General features: G+C 41.5%; 1 protein-coding gene across 1 annotated transcript in view; it reads left to right on the top strand.

Annotated features, from left to right (window-relative positions):
* Positions 1 to 18,809, top strand: part of DMGDH (dimethylglycine dehydrogenase) — a 66,285-nt gene that overhangs the window by 29,161 nt on the left and 18,315 nt on the right. Inside the window, exons 8-14 of the mRNA XM_003785938.3 lie at positions 3,836 to 4,005; positions 4,666 to 4,819; positions 6,461 to 6,626; positions 7,109 to 7,239; positions 8,757 to 8,974; positions 10,302 to 10,459; positions 12,534 to 12,593. Coding sequence (XP_003785986.1) covers positions 3,836 to 4,005; positions 4,666 to 4,819; positions 6,461 to 6,626; positions 7,109 to 7,239; positions 8,757 to 8,974; positions 10,302 to 10,459; positions 12,534 to 12,593 — 1,057 coding nt within the window. The remainder of the gene's footprint in view (positions 1 to 3,835; positions 4,006 to 4,665; positions 4,820 to 6,460; positions 6,627 to 7,108; positions 7,240 to 8,756; positions 8,975 to 10,301; positions 10,460 to 12,533; positions 12,594 to 18,809) is intronic.

Below are 18,809 nucleotides of genomic sequence, written 5' to 3'. Positions count from 1 at the left end.
TTTTTTTTTTTTTTTAGTAGAGATGGGCTCTCACTGTTATTCCGGTTGGTCTTGAACTTCTGCGCTCAAGCAATCCATGTGTTTTGGCCTCTCAGAGTACAAGGATTGCAGGTGTGAGCCACCATGCCTGGCAGGTGTTTATGCTTTTTTGTTGTTGTTTTTGTTGCATTTTGGCCTGGGGCCGGGTTCGAACCTGCCACCTTTAGTACATGGGGCCAGTGCCCTACCCACTGAGCCACAGGCCCCGCCCCTATTTATGCTTTTTATTAGAGGCTGTAAAGGGGGGGTTGGTGGAGATAATTTATGGCTATAGACAAATTAACACTGCTACATTTCCTCTGCTAGTTCTCTCATTTTAGAGGCAAGCTGGTGGCAGAAGTGGAAGACAGGCTTATCACTGGTCATTGTGATCTCGTCAGGGATTCTGCCCTAGAGTTATGCTTTTTAAAGCAGGAACTGGAGTCTGTAACTTGCACCTCCCTGTTCAGGAGCTCTCCAAGACTGTAAAGCTGTAAAAAGCAAGTTCCACAAGGAGGTTTTTGGTCAATAGGTATAAAAATTTACATTTCCTTTCTGTCTGTTTAGCTCCTTTAAGATGTGAACACAGAGCCCCCCACAAGGTGCCTGTCACCAAGAGAGGGAGAGAAAGAAAGCTCACAGATGATCTTAGCTCTTCCTGAGAAACCAGGAGCTAGATCATTTTTCTGATATTGTAGCAAGCCTGCCCTTTCACAGTGATTTGTAGTTTTCAGAGTGTAAGTTTTGCACTTCTTTTGATAAATTTATTCCTAAGTAGTTTATCCTTTTTGATATTGCAATTGGCCTTTAGTAATAGAAATTGAGGATCCCTCCATAAGCCACACTCTGAGCTGTGAACAAGCGATAATGTCACTGAGTTATCAGACACAGACAAAAACACCCAAAAGGCAGAGCGGCCAGGGGTCATTTAGAAGAATGTGGTTGTGCAGATTAATGCTAGAGATAGAAGAACCTAACTCTCCTCTCCTCATAAAGTGCCCCTCTATCCCCCCTTCACATCTTACTTCCTTATTAAAATCCTTGCAGCTCTGCACAGGCATCCTCTGTTGTTGGTCACATAGGGCCCGATAGCACCATGGACTGTTTGCCTCTGGTGTGCTGCGCAGTGTACCAAATGCTTTTCAATGCCGTGACAGTTAATTCTCCACCAACACCATAAAGAAAATGAGAACATGAGAAAACTGAAGTTTAGGGTGGTTTTATAATTTGCTCAAGGTCACACAGCAGCGTGACAGAACAGGTCAGTGGCAGACAGTGGCAGACCAGGAACCGTATCCAGATCTCTTTCTCTGTGCTGTTAGACCTTTAGCTGCTAAGCTATGGGTTTATAAGAGATGTTTTGTTTCAGTTGTATGGCATTTTACATACAGCTTGTTAATGGTTAGAGGACTGGTTTATAAAAGATTTACTGTTTTTCTGGTTTTTTTTTTTTCATTATTACTGGGGATTCATTGAGAGTACCAGAAACCAGGTTACACTGATTGCATTTGTTAGGTAAAGTCCCTCTTACAATCGTGTCTTGCCCCCCAAAGGTGTGGCACACACACCAAGACCCCATCCCCTCCCTCCTTCTCTTTCTCTGCTCTTCCTTTCCCTTAGATTTGATTCAGGATTCCTTCCTATCTACTCTCACCTCCAAATTATAGCCCAGAGCCCATTTCTTTGCTCACATGTATCACAGAAAGGGAAAGAAAATAGGGGTGTAGCAGCTAGACCCTAGGAAACCAAAGTAACAGTGTGGCTCTGCCCTGGGAGTTTGTCACCCATGTAAATAGTACAGTATCTGTCGGGTGTGTCTTGGCTGGACTAAGTTTTTTTTTCTTTGAGACAGAGTCTCACTCTGTTGCCATGGGTAGAGTGCTATGGCATCAGCCTAGCTCACAACAACCTCAAGCTCCTGGCCTCTAGTGATCCTTCTGCTTCAGCCTCCCAAGTGGAACTACTGGCGCCCACCACAATGCCAGTTACTTTTTCTATTTTTTGGTAGAGATGGGGGCTCACTCTTGCTCAGGCTGGTCTTGAACTCTTGGGATTGAGAACCCCCGAAGATAGTAAAGTCCAATGGCAAGGAGTATGCTGCCTGCATCAGACGACTGATTGGAAGTCCTGAATCTGCTCTTTATTGCTGTGTGACCTTATTTAGCCCCAGTGTAACTTTCTCATTGGTAAAATAGACTTGAGAGAAGACAACTTAGTTCATACATGTGAGATGGAAATAATACCTGGTGAAAGTAAGTATGCGATTGATGTCAGCCAAACCTCGTAGGCTTCAATTCTTGTAAACAGTATCCATAGCTCTCAAAAATGCTAACTAATCTAAATCAACACTGGGCCAGTTAAGTGAGTTTTAATAAACGTTTTAAGTACGTATATAATACTTTTTTCTGTTTTCTTGAAATTTAGAGAGGTCGGATCTAGATCATTTGAATGGCCCATGTTTCTTTTTTAAACTGCCCAGAGAACTGTAAATTGTTGCCTTTTCGGCAGTGCCTGTGGCTCAGAGGGGTCGGGCGCTGGCCCATATGCCGGAGGTGGTGGGTTCAAACCCAGCCCCGGCCAAAAACTGCAAAAAAATAAAAAAATAAATAAAAAATAAATAAAAAAAAAATAAAAAAATAAAAAAAATAAAAATTGTTGCCTTTTCTTCCTCCTTGAGACATATTCTTCTAACAAATTTAGGCTTTCATTTTCATAAAAGAGCAAAACTGGTGTCATGATGTAGGCAAGTTAGTTAACATTTTCAGCCTTTCTAAAGTTCCTCCCATTCCCTTAGCACCTGTGGTTCTGCGTTTCTGTGTCTTGGCATCTGCTTATATAACTCCTTTCCTTGGTCCTCTTTCCACTCTTGGCTCATTCAATTCCTCCCAAGCTTCTTGACTTAAACCGCAAATGAACCCACAGTGAAGGCCTTTGTTAGGCAAGAGTGAATGGAATTGCACATGGCCAGTGTAAAACTGACCCTCCTCCATTCTGACTGATATCAAAAAACCTTTATTTGCAGGCGGCACCTGTGGCTCAAGGAGTAGGGCGCTGGCCCCATATACCGGGGGTGGCGGGTTTGAGCCCAGCCCCAGCCAAAACTGCAAAAAAACAACCAAACACAAAAAAACCCCTTTATTTGCCACAATCACGCTCTTGGTTTTAAATCTCTTCTTATAGGAATGGACAACAAGCCCACCTTTCCCACCAAGTGACCCATTAGTTTGAAAACACAGGGGCTTGCATTGCTTCCTACCTCGTCCCCACAAGACACCAGTGAGGGATTCTTTGCCTAAATGCTTCTAAAACAATGGTTCGAGTTCCTTGCACAGAGGTCTTTGCCTAAGGGGATCAGAACTAGATTGAGTCTGAGAAGAGGCAGACAGTCTACAGTACACATGTTTCTCCCCCAGGGTCTCCTGTCAGTCAGGATAATCCTAGCTCAAGAGGACTGGTGAGGTACCATTCACATCTGCCTGTTTGCCCCTCCCCTCAACCTCTCATTTTCCTAAAGTGAAAATCCTTACCAGGTAGAAATCCAGGATCAGTGCGCCTCTTCCCAATAAGGAGCCATTTTGCAAGCATGCATCTCGAGAAACTGCGGAAACAAACCAGCTATCAAGTCAGACATATTTAACTTGGATGCTAAACGTGTCGTTTTTCAGGAAAAAGTTGATAGCATAAAGATGATGTTCCTCGAGGGTTCTGAATAGCTCAGAGCACTCCAACTTTGGGGCCTTGTTTAATACTTAGGCGTGTTTTGTTATTTGAAAACAACATATGTCAGTAACAGGTTATCTGTCTCTGTATTTGAAAGATACGGCATAATCCACGCTGGTGGGGTAGGGAAGTATCTCAGTGAGTGGATCCTGCATGGAGAACCTCCTTTTGACCTGATAGAATTGGATCCTAATCGCTATGGCAAATGGACAACAACTCAGTACACCGAGGTCAAAGCAAGAGAATCATATGGATTCAACAATATTGGTAAGGTGCAAATTTGCTGTTGTCTACAGAGTGTTGACAGACTCGACCTGTCGCGCCTCTGACTTTGAATGCTCTTTACTCTGTTCATTGAGGTGGGGATGGTTAGTGACTTGAAAAAACTATCATGTTTCTAAGACACAACAAGGGATGTATATGAATGTATGTATGTATATTTTTTTGAGACAGACTCTCACTCGGTAGCCCTAGGTAGAGTGCCATGGTGTTATCATAGCTCACAGCAACTTCAAACTCTTGGGCTTGAGCAATCCTCTTGCCTCAGCCTCCCAGGTAGCTAGGACTACAAGTGCCTGCCACAATACCCAGCTCAGTTTTCTATTTTTTTTTAAGCAGAGATGGGGTCTTGCTCTTGCTCAGGCTGCTCTCAAACTTCTGAGTCACGCAGTGCACCTCCCTTAGCCCCCAGAGTATTAGGATTACAGGCGTGAGCCATTGCACCCAGCCAAATGTATGTATTTAATGTGTGACATGTATTGCTGATTTGAAATTTTAAATATATTTTTACTTTACACTCTGATGATCAGTATAACGATGGCTTTTTAAAAACGTAAATTATATATACTATTTCTTTCTGAATTCCTTCAAAGTACTCTCTCCTGTTTGGGTTATACACTATTTAACATACCAATTATTCTTTTCCAGTTGGTTATCCTAAGGAAGAACGGTTTGCCGGGAGACCAACTCAGCGAGTCAGTGGGCTCTACAAAATCCTGGAGTCCAAGTGTTCCATGGGGTTCCACGCGGGCTGGGAGCAGCCACACTGGTTCTACAAGCCGGGCCAGGACACTCAGTACAGGTAAGAGAATGACTTACCCTGCCTGTGGTTCTGACTGAGGAATGAAACAACGGAAATGCCAACTCCCCCTCCAATCCATCACTCCACCCCATTCCAAGGGGCACTGAGCTTTTCGTACAAAAATTATTTTCTAGCACTGGAATCAGTAGTCTAGCCCACATGACATTGGCCCACATCTAGGACCCATGTGACCCTGAGAGTCTCCTAAGTAGCCCCAGTGGCCTCTCCCACTTGGCATTTACCAAAAACTCACAGGAATTTTCCTATCTCCCCCGCCCCCCACAAATGCCCACATGGCTTCCAAAGGTTTGCCAAGGTTTAAGATGCTTGATCAAATCACATAGTGTACAACCACAAAGTGAAAATTACCTAGAGTTTTGAAATAACTCAAAATAACTCTTTTCTAAAGAGTGTGTGCTGAGCTGTGCAAATTAGACGCACAGTTGATAAATTAGGGAAAAGAAGATTTGAGTAACATTTTAGATTAGGCTAAAACATAAAGCATGTCACTGACACAGTTCTCAGAATCCCTGTAAAGTGCTACCTGCCATCGTTGCACTTGGGATTAATAGGGATTGTATATTTTTTCTCATGAGAATTGGTAAACCAAGGGAAAACAAAGTGCACACCTTTAAGTTACCTTTATTTTTGAGCTGTCATATTGCTTATTTAAACAGACTTTGATGACTTTTTAAAGAGCAGACCTCAATGGTACAAAGTATGGTAGTTGGCCAGTTGTTAATGAATGAATGCATCTGGGCTCTATAGGCAGCCAATCTAGATTATTTGGTGGCCAAATCCTTGTTTGCTTTTTCCTAAATGACTCTGATAAATGCCAGCTCTATTCTTCACTTCGTGCTATTTAGATGTGGCCTGCACTTCTTTTAACATTTTAATAATTAAACTACTGAAAGCTTATTTTGCAGACTTAGCAACTTGCTCTGAAGTTAAAATACTACTTTGGAGGTCCTCTTCAGACAGTAGAAAGGACCCTTAGTAATCCAGCATTGTTATTAACTAATGCAAAGGCCTCACAAGTTACTCTGTGCCTTTTCTCTGAAAAATGAAGACGTTGGACCAGATCCTTGCTTTGTCCGGGTGGGAAGCGGGTGGTGGGAATTGCCGGAGAGCCTGTTAGGAGGCACACTGTGGGATCTCGCCTCAGACCTGCTGTATCAGAGTCTGGACTTTAACAAGTGCAAGTGATCTGAAGTCACATTAAGGATGGAGAAGCCCTGGATTAGACAGCTTCGCCTCCCAGATTTTCTATTTAATTATGCCCAACCACTCATATTTTTTAGATGCTCCCCAGTTAATTCTAATGTGCAACTAAGGTAGAAAAACCATCGGACTGGTTGACTTCTCAGCTCTTTTCCAGATCTAAGAGACCACATGGTCACCGTGTTTTCTACTTAATTAACACTTTATTCACCGTGGAATGGATAAAGGGATAGAGGAGTAACTTTAAATGGTCAGAGTGCAGCACACATACATGCGTATCCGCAGATCTGAATGGGAGGCTGAGGGTTCTCTTCCCCTAGCAGGATTTCCTAGATGGATAGCGTTTATTAAAATATCCTTATTCTGTAATTTAAAAAAATGAATGACAACTGTTTTATGACACTAAACATTGTGTTTCAGACCCAGTTTCCGCCGCACAAACTGGTTTGAGCCGGTAGGCTGTGAATATAAACAGGTTATGCAAAGAGTAGGGGTGATTGACCTGTCCCCATTTGGCAAGTTTAATATCAAAGGCCGAGATTCCATTAGGCTGTTGGACCGTCTCTTTGCAAATGTCATTCCAAAGGTAAATAGCCTTGGAGGGGTACAAGGTCCAGGATTCTGACCTCTTTACTTCTCTATCTTCTCATTCCCCCGCCAAACCAATGTTATCTTATTTAATAGTTCACCTAATGACTTGTGTGAACATTGGAACTCTTCAACTGACCAAAAGTACAGAAGCTAATTTTCAAATTTAAATTTTTGTGGAGCAAATTGTCATCCAAGGACCTTATGACTTTTCTCAATTGTGTCACTGGGAACTTAAAATTGACTACTGTTAAATGAAGTGTAATTTTTTATGACAAATAGTTTGAAATGATTGTTTAAACTGAGAACTTCAACTTAATATTGGGTTGACGTTTATAGGTAGTTCATACAACGGATACAAATGATCAGAGTCAGGTGAATTTCATTGTTAACACTCACGTTTTATTTAAATGTGTGTTAAAGATTTTTAACATAAGATTTTTACTTCATCCTACGGTAAATTTAAATTCCTTTGTGTAGGTGGGTTTTACAAATATAAGTCACATGTTAACACCAAAGGGTCGAGTGTACGCTGAGTTGACTGTTTCTCACCAGTCTCCTGGGGAGTTTCTGTTAATAACTGGCTCTGGATCAGAACTTCATGATCTTAGGTAAGTGTACACCACTTATGTAAGAGAATTTTTTTACATGTTTTATGTGGACTCAATCTTATACTGAGTTTTTCTTTTACCAGTACTTCAAAGTACAACTTTATTTTTCTTAAACATGATCATTTCAAATAAACTTCATGTCCCCCGCCCCCACTCCCAAGGTAATCTACAAATAGAGTTTACTGCTTCTAACAATATTATCTCCTATTTATTAGGCATAATCAATGTGCCAGAACCCCTTTTAGATATGACCTCAATTAATTCTCTTAATATTTTTCAAAATATACGTTGTTGCCATTTTCAGATGAGGAAACTGAGGTGTGGACTAAAGTAACTTGTCTAAGCCAGTCTTTTTTTGATTCAGACAGCCACATTCAGTACCCTTCAGGAAACTGCCTCCCTAAGTTATTTTCTCCTTTTTTGTTCTGTTTTGTTTTTGAGACAGAGTCTCACTCTGTAGTCCTGGGTAGAGTGCCGTCGTGTGATAGCTCACAGCTACATCAAACTCCTTGGCTCATGTGATCCTCTTGCCTCAGCCTCCTGAGTATCTGGGATTACAGATACCCGCCACAAAACCCAGCTAGTTTTTCTATTTTTGCTAGAAACAGGGTCTAACTCTTGCTCAGGCTGGTCTGGAACTCCTAAGCTCAAGCCATACACCTGCCTCAGCCTCCCAGAGTGCTAGGATTACAGGTGTGAGCCACCATGCCTGGCTTGTCTTCTTTTGTGATGCTTTGTGCTTTCTGGCCCACAGCCAGACCTAATTGTTGACCCATCAAGTCAACATGAATCTTTAGTCTACTATACAGTTATTAGTTTAATATTCCAAAAGTGTTTGAAATATTATTATTTAATAAATGTTTTATTCTAACAGATTCTCACCTTAGTATAAAGTGATGCAAATTATATGCTCTAATCCAAGATGGATTGGGGACCATCTTAATAGCTTAGCCTGTGTAAATCCAGATGAACATTTTGTGATAGATTTACATTGCTCCAGGGACTCTTCAATAAATTATAAACCAGCCCTATAGCTGGGTCCCAATCACTCATCAAGACTGAGAAATCGAAACTCGAGTTTTTATCTTTTCCTTATGATTGTCAGAGCAATTATGTGTCTGGTGGCAGGCACATTATTAACCTTTAGCAACAAAAGTGTGCCTCCTGTGTACAGGTATTAGGGAAAATTTGGATTTAAATTAATTTTTTGAAGAGGAATCATTAGCTTAAATGCAATAACTCTGTCACTGTTTAAAAGAACTATGTGACAGAGCTCATTTAAATGGAAGGATCATTCTGTACTGTGAGAAATTACCCCCAGATTTATAAGATTTAAAGAAAACAGCTTAACATCTCAGCAAGTTGGATTCCTCAGCTTTAAAAATCAGGTGATTTTATGAAATGACACGCTGGGGACGTTGTGATAATTCTAGCCACATAGCATGTCTTCAGAGAAATAATGTCACCAAAGTGCTTTATTCAAGCAATATTCAAACAGTGTTTATGACTCAACGCAGGTGGATTGAAGAAGAGGCAGTCAACGGTGGATATGATGTTGAAATCAAAAACATAACCGATGAGCTTGGAGTCCTTGGAGTTGCAGGGCCACGTGCCAGGAAGGTCCTTCAGAAACTGACCTCTGAAGATCTGAGTGATGATGCTTTCAAGTTTCTTCAAACCAAGTCTTTCAAAGTTTCCAACATTCCTGTTACCGCTATTAGGATATCTTACACGGGTAAGAACTGGAAAACCACCAGAGTAAGTCTCTGAAATTCAGAAGGCGATGCTCTCAGAAATGTGTGTGGGCATGTGCACAACACGCTCGGACTCACTCTCTGTCCTTGTGCCACTGAAGGAAGGCGTCTTCCACTCAACTCTCAGAACAAGTCTGTCTGTTGGTTTCTAGGCTGGAGAGTGGTTCCACATGGTTCCAGTTGTTGCTCCAGTCCCGTAGCTGACTACCATTGGAAGGGCAGATAAAGTGGGAAGGGTATAGCTGTTGGAAGAGTGGACTACTGAGGCAGCAGACTCTATCTGGACATTCGAGCTGGTCTCTTGGAGATAAAATTTCCCACAGAGACCATCTTGAATGTATCGGGCACCTCGCCTAGAGCTTTGCCAGGCATCCATCTTTTCCTTCCAGACTGTAAGTTCACTAGGAAGTCTTCATCTAGCACCTATCCTTGCACATGGTAGGGATTGATACAGAGAAGAATGAATGCTCTTCAGTTCCCCAGTGGTGCTCCGGGCTCACTTCTAGCTTCCTGTAGACCTTCTTGTTCCTTCACAGAAGGAACACTTCCTGCCCAAGCATGCGCTGGATTACCTGCTGCTTCTGTTCTGGTGTCATCCTGCAGAAACATATCACCATGCACCCTTGACTTCAGGGAACAAGAAGAACACACAGTATTAAAAACCATAGCTCTCTCCTGGGCTTCCATTCTACACTTGTGTTCTTTTTTCCACCCAACTTTGGCAAACTGATGACCAGAATAAAAAAATAAGTAGGACTGTTTGGGTTGGTTTCATTTCTTTTGATTTCTGACCACAGCTCCAATGGCAAATGAAATGATCAAATAGGGAAGAAGTGGGGAGTTGGGGAGTTAGAGACTGTGGCTGTCCCACAATGAAGCCAAATTGAATAATTCTCAGTTGGCTGTACTTTTAAACCTTGTGATTCTTAGGCAAGAGGTTGGGGTCGGGGTTTCTAACTTTGTAACCTTTATCTTGATAAACTATGCCCTGCAAATTATTCACTTAACATCATTGTCCTTGAAAACACTCAAGTCTCATTATGAAGCTGAGGTCAGGGGAGAGATTAACTCCTGCATTACAGTCTTCCTGTGCCATGAGAAGAGGTGTCCCATTTACTGCCCTCTGTAGGGAGGCAGGATGGGGCACAAACGCATCTGTGCTTGCAGCTTTTCATGAACTGGTCTTTAATCATGGGCAAGGTCAATGTTACATAAGTGGAATTCTGCTTCCGTGTGTTTGAGCAAATGCACATTAGACCTAGTGAACATGGTTCTTACCCTGGTATGGCACCTGTGGATCTATTTCAGGTGAGCTGGGTTGGGAGCTGTACCACAGACAAGAAGATTCCGCGGCACTTTACGACGTTATCATGAATGCAGGCCAGGAGGAGGAAATCGACAATTTTGGAACATATGCCATGAACGCCTTAAGACTGGAGAAAGCTTTCAGAGCCTGGGGGTCAGAGGTTTGAGATGCTAGCATCTTCATGAAAATTTTATGTTTATTGTGTCTGATTTTTGCATAAGGGCTAGTTTTAACTGCACTAACATTGGCTGTGGCTCTAAGAGAAATGATATATTATTAGATAACCTCATTTTTACTAGGGAAAGAGGTTTTTCTCCTCAATTTCCCAATCAAAAGCTCTGTGAAATTCTGACATAATATTTATTCTGCCTTAATTCCTACTGTTTGGCGAAGGTCCCCGGACATCTCTGCCTGTGGGGAGCCGGCCTACCCCACAGAATTTGAGCAATACCTTTTACCTTTGTTTTTCCTCTTTTGTTGAGTTGTCCATCCTCATTTTCTCCTTATCTTGCACCTTTTGGTGAATTAACATTTCTTTCTGAGGGGTAGGCTTCCCCCACCCTTAATAGGCTTCCTCCACTGTTAATAATGGTAACTAATAAAATCAACCACAGAGTCAAATAAAAAGAAATATAAAATAATGGTAAGAGTCTCCTACCATTAAGAGTTAATAACTTTTTGCCATTTATACATTTCCCTATGCATGATTTCATTTATTTTCTTGACTCTCCAAGAAGTCATTATTGATCACACTAAGTACAATTCAGAAGACAACTCGGTCCAGATGACAGAGCTAAGTGGCCAGACTGGTTCAAACTCTGTTCTCCTGTTTTCCCTTAATGTGGCAGGCTGTCTCTGGACCCATTAATGTTTCAGGATTCACTAGTTGTCTCTCTGGAAGACCCTGGGGCCTGAGAGATGAGAAAAGGGATAATGACGAAGATGAACTCAGAGTGGGGACCCACGGGTTTGAATTTATCCTAACCCTCTGTAGAACCCTTGTTTGCTTTTCTATAAAATGGGATATTTATCCCGCAGAATTACCATAGATATTAGAGATAGCCTATAAAGTGCCAAGCACAGAACAGGGAATTTAACTGGAGGGCACAGCCTCTGTGAAAGCCCAGGCAGGGAGCCTTGGGCATTTAGACTGTGGGCAGGAGCAAGTGGGCTTGGGGGTGGAGCCACAGGCTGCCCTGGCCTCTGAAGGAGGAAGGGCCCTCTGCAAGGTCAGGTTGAGTTGTCCCTCCCTCAGATGTGGGAGGCGCTCTGCTGGGGGCTTCTCTACCTGCCTCTGGGGCCTGAGGGGAGGCCAGCTGCAGGGAGAGAAACAGGGGACACCTCTGTCCCCACACTCTCCAAGCAATGAGGCAGCCCACAGCCCATTTTCTCAGCCTTCCTCTCCCTGCCTCTTCCTCTGGAGACCTTGTCTCCTCCAATTTCCCGGCAGTGCCAGGGCGCCCTCTGGTGGTGCTACAGCAATCAGTCTTCTGTGCTTTTTATTTTTTTCCTTGAAGAAATTCTGCTACTTTGAGCACATAAAAAATAATTTTAGAGAAGCTCAAATTGAGTAAGAAATATGAGACAAAATTTTATATCATGTAACAATCTGATATCCATTTGGTTTGTGTAGTGCGTGCTGTGTTGTCTTTAAAAGCTTCGTTGGAGTGTTTAGTTCTCTGACTTAACAGCAAAGAGAACAACAAAACAAACAAAAACCATTAACTTCAAGGCTATTAGCAGATAGCGGCTTTAGCCCCAGTTTGATGTATATTGTAGTGACTTAATCATTGAAAAGATGTCTTCCTTTTCCCTGTCCTGAAGTCATTTTCCTACCATCCTTTCTTCCCTGACCTTACCCTGATTCTTGACGAACTATACATAAATTACTGAATAACTTTTCAGAGCTGAATTATGAAAAATTATTATGTTAAAAATGTGAACGCCTTGTTTCTGGAAGGAATGTCACATGCTCTCCCTCAGATGTTTATTAAAATGAAAGAACTCTGGGAACAAACTGGATTTTAGTTTCTATATTTGCTATATTCAAATGACAGCATTTGCTCAGTCTACATTTGAATTCTGGATACAAAATAATTTTAGAGACAGTCTCTAACTTGCCTTTTCCAGAATTTGTGTCAAAAAGTATTCTTTCTCCTAAAAAACATGTGAAAGTGATGTTACTGAAATAATTTGCACTCATGTAAGATTTAAAATATGTGTTTCCTCTTTAGATGAACTGTGATACAAATCCCTTGGAAGCCGGACTGGAATCTTTTGTGAAATTGAATAAGGTATGTTTACATTTCAAAGCGTGCTTGAAGTAAATCTTAAAATTACGATGCTGTTTCCTGACAGAGCCATGCTTTCAAATTTAACCAAGTGTGATCTTAGGAGAAATGAGATGAACATAAATAGTAAGCTTTGCCCCATTGCTCCATATTAACCTTTTGTCAAAATTTAATCGCTTCAAACGATTGAAGTACGCTTGTAGATTTAAAATAAAAGAATATAGTATCTGTAAGAGCTAAGTCTAAATTCTAAGATGAAAATTAGTAAGGATAAGATGATTATCTGTCAGATTTTACCAGACATTTTTGTAGGAACAGTACCACGTGTGTGTATGTTACAGTACCTCCTGGTGGCCTGGGACGTTGCACACTAACTGATCAAACATGCTGCATCCATTGACTCTTGGTGTCCTCAGCATCATGACTCTGGATGCCCTCAGCATGAAATAGCCTCACCTCAACAGATCTCTCCATCTGCTTCTTAAGCATCTTTGTGTGTTGTAACTGCAACATCTGGCTATCAGCAAATGACACATTTCATATGTGTTCAGCAGAAAATGGATAGCAACTGAGAAGCTGAGACAGGCCAGAGTCTCTTCACTGATATTAACACTCCAAAAGGAGCCCCCATATCACTGGTTGTCAAAGCGTGGTCTTCAGACTAACAGCATCAGCCTCACCTGGGATCTTGTTAAAAATGCATATTCCCAGGGTGCACCCCAGACCTACTAAATCAGAATCTCTGGGAGTCAGGCCAACAAATCTGTGTTTTAACAAGCCCTGCAGGGGATTCTGATGCATCTAAGGTTGGAGAAGCACTACCCTAAATAATTATTGTAAAAAAGCATATCGTGGGGCCAGTTTATTGCAGACTCGCTCATCTACACAAGTCTTACAAATATTCATGAGGTTATCTCATTGAGCAACCACCTGAGTCCTTAAAAAGAATAGAGTAGCAGATACTGGTAGGATCAGAGGACAGAACGGCAGCTGGTGCTGTTGAGCGCACCTGTTAGAATTACAAAAATAAACCATCCTGCCCTGGGTGCTTATAAGTTAAAAGCTGTTTTCCCATCCTGTGGAAATATGTGAACACAGGTACATGAATCAAGCAAAAGAGGCTTTTTTCATGCGTCTGCTTCAGTCCCCAAATGCTGAGCGAAAATATTAACATAAAACATGTATGTTTATAGTATTAGATTTCAGGAAAAAGAACCTCCTAAAGAGTTTTAAAGGGAATATCTTTCTGTACATTTTTTTCATGGCTTTTATTTTTATGATGTACCATCTGCCTCCAGACCAGAGAAAGCAGGTGCTTGGAATTCAGGCAGCCCCTGGTGGCAGATTGCTCCTTCTAATAACAGAAGTTTTACTTTCGCTTTTTAAAATAAGGATAAAAATGGTCTGACTCTTGAAAACACTAAAGTTATGTTATTGGTAGCCAATAGGTAGATTGGTAACTGATTCTTCTGCTTCAGTTTTTGGAGATTATTATTTGGAGATAAGGCATAAATGATCTTTTCACACTAACGTCAGATTTTTAAAACTCTCTTTATGATTATTAGCAGGTGTGGATTGGGTATTTACGAGTTCTTTAACATTATAGAACTAAATAACCCCAATTCCGCTCAGAACAAAGTTAGTTGTTTAATAGATACTCATTTTTATTTTTGATATGCTTTTGTAATGTCTGTTGGTTTTCATTTGGGTATCACAAAGGTAATTCCTAACCATTTTATTGGGTAAAGGTTCAGGTGGCCGAAGGACTTGGCCCTAATTGAGTCAGATTTTTTCAATCATGTTGATTCTGTGGGTTAGTTGCTATCAATCTAATCATGGTGATGCATTTTGTTCAGATCCTATTTGGTAGTTTCACAACAACTTGATCATAGTTTTGTAGAAGTCTATAATGCGAAAGGACTCTTGAAAAACTTAATATCCTTACAAACAAAGCTTTGTACCTTAGTAATCCAAGTCCTGTGCCTAAAGACCAAAATGTTACCCCAACTGGCTTCATACGAAATTTTAAAAAATACAGTGTAAATCTATATTGCTCAGAAAGTTGATGCTATATGAAAACAGAAGCCATAGATAATACAGAGGGATATTTATATTTGCTGCCAAAGTAAACGTAACAAAAAAGTCCTGTCATTTTGCCATCATTTGAAGTCAATTCTTTTCTTTCTTTCCTTTCAAAGCAAAGACATAGACTCCTTTGCTTGGCCTTTACGCATTTACACTATGATCGTATAAGCCATAATATAAGGAACAAATGTAGAGAGGCAGACTGTGGCAGAGCTAGACGGGTCTCTGGAGCCCTGCCCTCAGGTCCTCTTCCCTGAAGGGGAGGACACTGAAGCAGAGAGCAACCTGGGGGAGGTCAGTGCTTTAGCTCAGGTTGAACCGAGATCTCTGACCTCACTGTGGAACCTTCTCACCCACCACTTTCCCCAACAAGGCCCTTCTCCATAATGCGCTTATCAGACTTGAAAGACTGCCCAGACGTTTTTCTGATAACATATCATTTGCATGGACTAGTTTTATTAATTGTTACCTCCTCTGCCTTTCTTTTTTTGGAACTAATTTTGTATTTTATGGCAGGATCAGAATAGCTGTTTTGTTCATTTTAAGAAGGAAAATGCTTGGGTGAGGAGATGGGTGATAAGGCCTCACTCATTAGGTTGAATTGACTTAAAGGCCTCATTATGTTGAATCGTGTTAAAATCCATAAGTGGGGAAAAGAAAAATGCAGTATTGAAATCTTCAACCACAGAGGAAGACAGTGTGAAGGCCCTTGTTTCCTTCCTTCTTGGAGTTGTAGGAGCTGTGGGTCCCACTGGCATTTGGCTCACGTGAAGCTGATACACTCAGACTCACGTTCATTCATCTGGGAGACCTCGATCACATACCATTTATTGAACGCCTCGCTAAGCTACAGATCTCAGGTCAAAGATAAATTCCTGATGAGTCTCAGATCTCATGAAGCTTGAGACAAATAGTATTTTCAGGAATGGAAGTTGTAGGCATACATTTTTAGCCTTGAAAAGGCCATTCGGCAGGAGAGGGTTGTCTAGCCGTATACAACAGTGCCATCTGGTGGAAAGCAGGCAGTAGCGCCCTGAAAGGAAACATTTACCAACCATCCAGGTAAAAATGATTGAATGTGACTTTTAAAATCACCTTAACTGGAAAGCACTTCGCCTGAAACAACACATATATCCTTGTGCTTAATGGTATTTTGATCTGTTCCAGAGGAAGCAATTTGGGGGGGAAGTATCAGTGGCAATTTTTTTTTAGTTGGAAATGGAGAAATACGTTCATCAAGGGCAAGAGGACAATCAGCTGCCTTAGGATGGGGTCATAGTTTTTCTTGGAATTTTCCTCTTGGAAACACTGAAACGTTGTCCATTTCTGGAGAACACCCCCCAAGATTCACAGAGTCTCAAGTACTAAGTGTGATATGTTTCAATAGATCAGAAGAACAGTGTTTTTTTCTGGAATGTACATTTCTCCCTCTCTTCCTTCCCTGCCTTGATCTTCTAACCAGTTGAAACAGAATAAAACATGATATATACGAACCACAAGTTAGAAGACAACGTTGATTCTAGAAGATGCAGGGTTTGCATAACTATTCCATAAACAAAAATGAAACAACCAAAAAACTGGAAAAGAGGTGAATCACACCACTGGGCCTATTACATCCTAAGTGTTCAATGAACAGTAGCTGGTATTAAAACATTAAAGTCGGAGGAAACCATTGCTCACAGACAGCAAGTTAGGGGTGAGGTAAACAGTAATAGGAATTGAGAAGGTGGAAAATTTGCAGTGACATTCAGTCTTGGCTGGACATTAGAACCACCTGGGGCATGGCTCATTTAAATAATATGTTGCTAAAGTTTAAATTAGGCATCTTCAGACGATGGCCCCCGGGCCACATGCAGCCCACCTGGGATATTTATCCAGCCCACCGGGTGTTTTTGGCGCCGCTGCCTGTCCTGCTTAGTAGCCGACTCATCCCAGGGCCTGCAGTCCAGCCCTCCAACGGTCTGAGGGACAGTGAACTGGCCCCCTGTTTAAAAAGTTTAAGGACCCCTGGTGTAAACAATCCCAGGGCCCAGACTATACCCAAAATCAATTTAAAAATAATTGCTGGGGTGGAAACCCAAGTATCAATCATCATCTTTGTTTTGTTTGGTTTTAATTTCCCCAAATGATTCTAGAAAGGCTGAGAATGACTGTTTTAGACTAATGACTTGCAACTGGCTCAAGATTCCTATCCTGAAGAACTTTAAAAAATTACCTGATGCTCTACGCCAGTGGTTCTCAAAGTGTGGGCCACAAACCAGCAGCACCAATGTAACTTGAGTATTTGTTAGTGTTAGGGCCAAAATTATTACCACTGAGAGTCCAGTCTCACACATGGAAGAAGCAAGAAGTTTATTCAAGCATATGCCTGGGTCACTCCCAAGAGAAAAGCAGAACAGCAGGGAGTGGCCCCTAAACAAAGGCCAGGGAAACTTTTATAACTTTCTCGCAAAGTACTATGGGTTGCAATAAAATGCTGAAGAAGACAGCTGAAGAAAAAGCTTATGTCTGGTCACTCATTGGTCACTAGGAAGGTCTTGGGGTTTCTATAGGCTAACTGCCTTTCCGTGGTTAGGGTCTTAGCTGGAATGATAGTGTATGGACTTTTGATTGGTTGCTGCCACCTGGACTGTAGCTGCACACCTGACTCGATTTATGACCTTGGAGCTTCCTGCAGCTCTTGCCACCTCCCCCCTCTCCTCCATGTCTTCCTTCTTCCCCAGCTCTCTTATCTTCTTTTATTTTTGCCACTACCACTACTATTTAAAGGCACAGCAAGGAAAATAGTAATAAAAGAAATTAAGTTCATAGCTGCTCCCTCTCAGTTAGAACATGCAAATTGTTGGGTACAATCCCAGACTTAAAGACAAATCACAAACTCCTAGGGTAGGGCCCAACTACCTGTTTCAATAAGTCTCCAGGTAGTTCTGATATGTGTAGGAATACTGACCTGCCCGTAACCAATTAGGGGCAGGGTCCAGGTTTCTTACTAAAGATCCACAGGAGTTTTTATGTAATAAAGACTGCGAACCACTGCCTTGGTTATTTTAACCTCATACCACCTGCGGTCCTGAGGATAAATAGCAAAGCAGAAAAACAGGTGGACTGGTGAAAAAATGGTGCTATAGAATCAATCCGTGGTGGAAGTGAGTTAGCAGATCTGTGACCTCCTCTGCCTGGGCTACTGGTTAATGATATTCTGCTCCACATCTTTGTTTTTTTCTTTTAAAACTAGGCAGTAATAGCCGGGCATTGTGGCAGGCGTCTGTAGTCCCAGCTACTCAGGAGGCTGAGGCAAGAGAATCGCCTAAGCCCAGGAGTTGGAGGTTGCTGTGAGCAGTGTGACATCACAGCACTCTACCAAGGGCGACAAAATAAAACTGTGTCTCTTAAAAAAAAAAAGTAAAACTAGGTAGTAAGTTAATATTTTTATATTAAGTCACCAAATTCTAGCCAGGTGGCCTGGGAAAGCCATTTAACTTCATTTTGTGCCTGAAATTTTTAATCTGTAAACTGAAGCATCCCTTTGCAAGCTGAAAACTCTGAAGTACCACCTCGCATAGTGGTTGAAGACACTGGTGCTAAATTATCTTTATGAGCCACACAGTTGTGTCATTTTAATTAAGCCATCCTATTCTCTGGCCCATTTGCATTACTGAGTGATAAGGGGAAGGAGAGGAGAGGGAAGGGGAGGGAGGAGGAGAAGGAAAGAAGTAAAAGCCAGGCTGAAGTAGTTTATCATTCCCGAAACATCTGTCAGAATATGTTAAACTAACAGCCATTGAATCATTATTCTCATATATATCCAATTTCTGTTATGAAACAACACTTTATTTCTACCTTAAAAGCTTAAATGTGCTGTTTAGCTGACTGCTTCAAAATTTGGATATCCATGGAAACTCAGGTCTAGGATTATTAAAGTCATTTTTTAGATTGCTTTTATTTTATTTTTATTATTTTCATTTTAACAGTGTAATTGAACATGCAGTACAGCGACATATTTAAAACAAATGATTTGGCTCGGTGCCTGTGGCTCAAGTGGCTAAGGCACCAGCCACATATACCTAAGGTGGCAGGTTCAAATCCAGCCCGGACCTGCCAAACAACAATGATGGCTGCAACCAAAAAATAGCC

Source organism: Otolemur garnettii, unplaced genomic scaffold (assembly GCF_000181295.1).
Source record: "Otolemur garnettii isolate 467f Iridium unplaced genomic scaffold, OtoGar3 scaffold00017, whole genome shotgun sequence".
NCBI classification, from domain to species: domain Eukaryota; kingdom Metazoa; phylum Chordata; class Mammalia; order Primates; family Galagidae; genus Otolemur; species Otolemur garnettii.
This window is presented reverse-complemented; position numbering and strand designations above follow the sequence as displayed.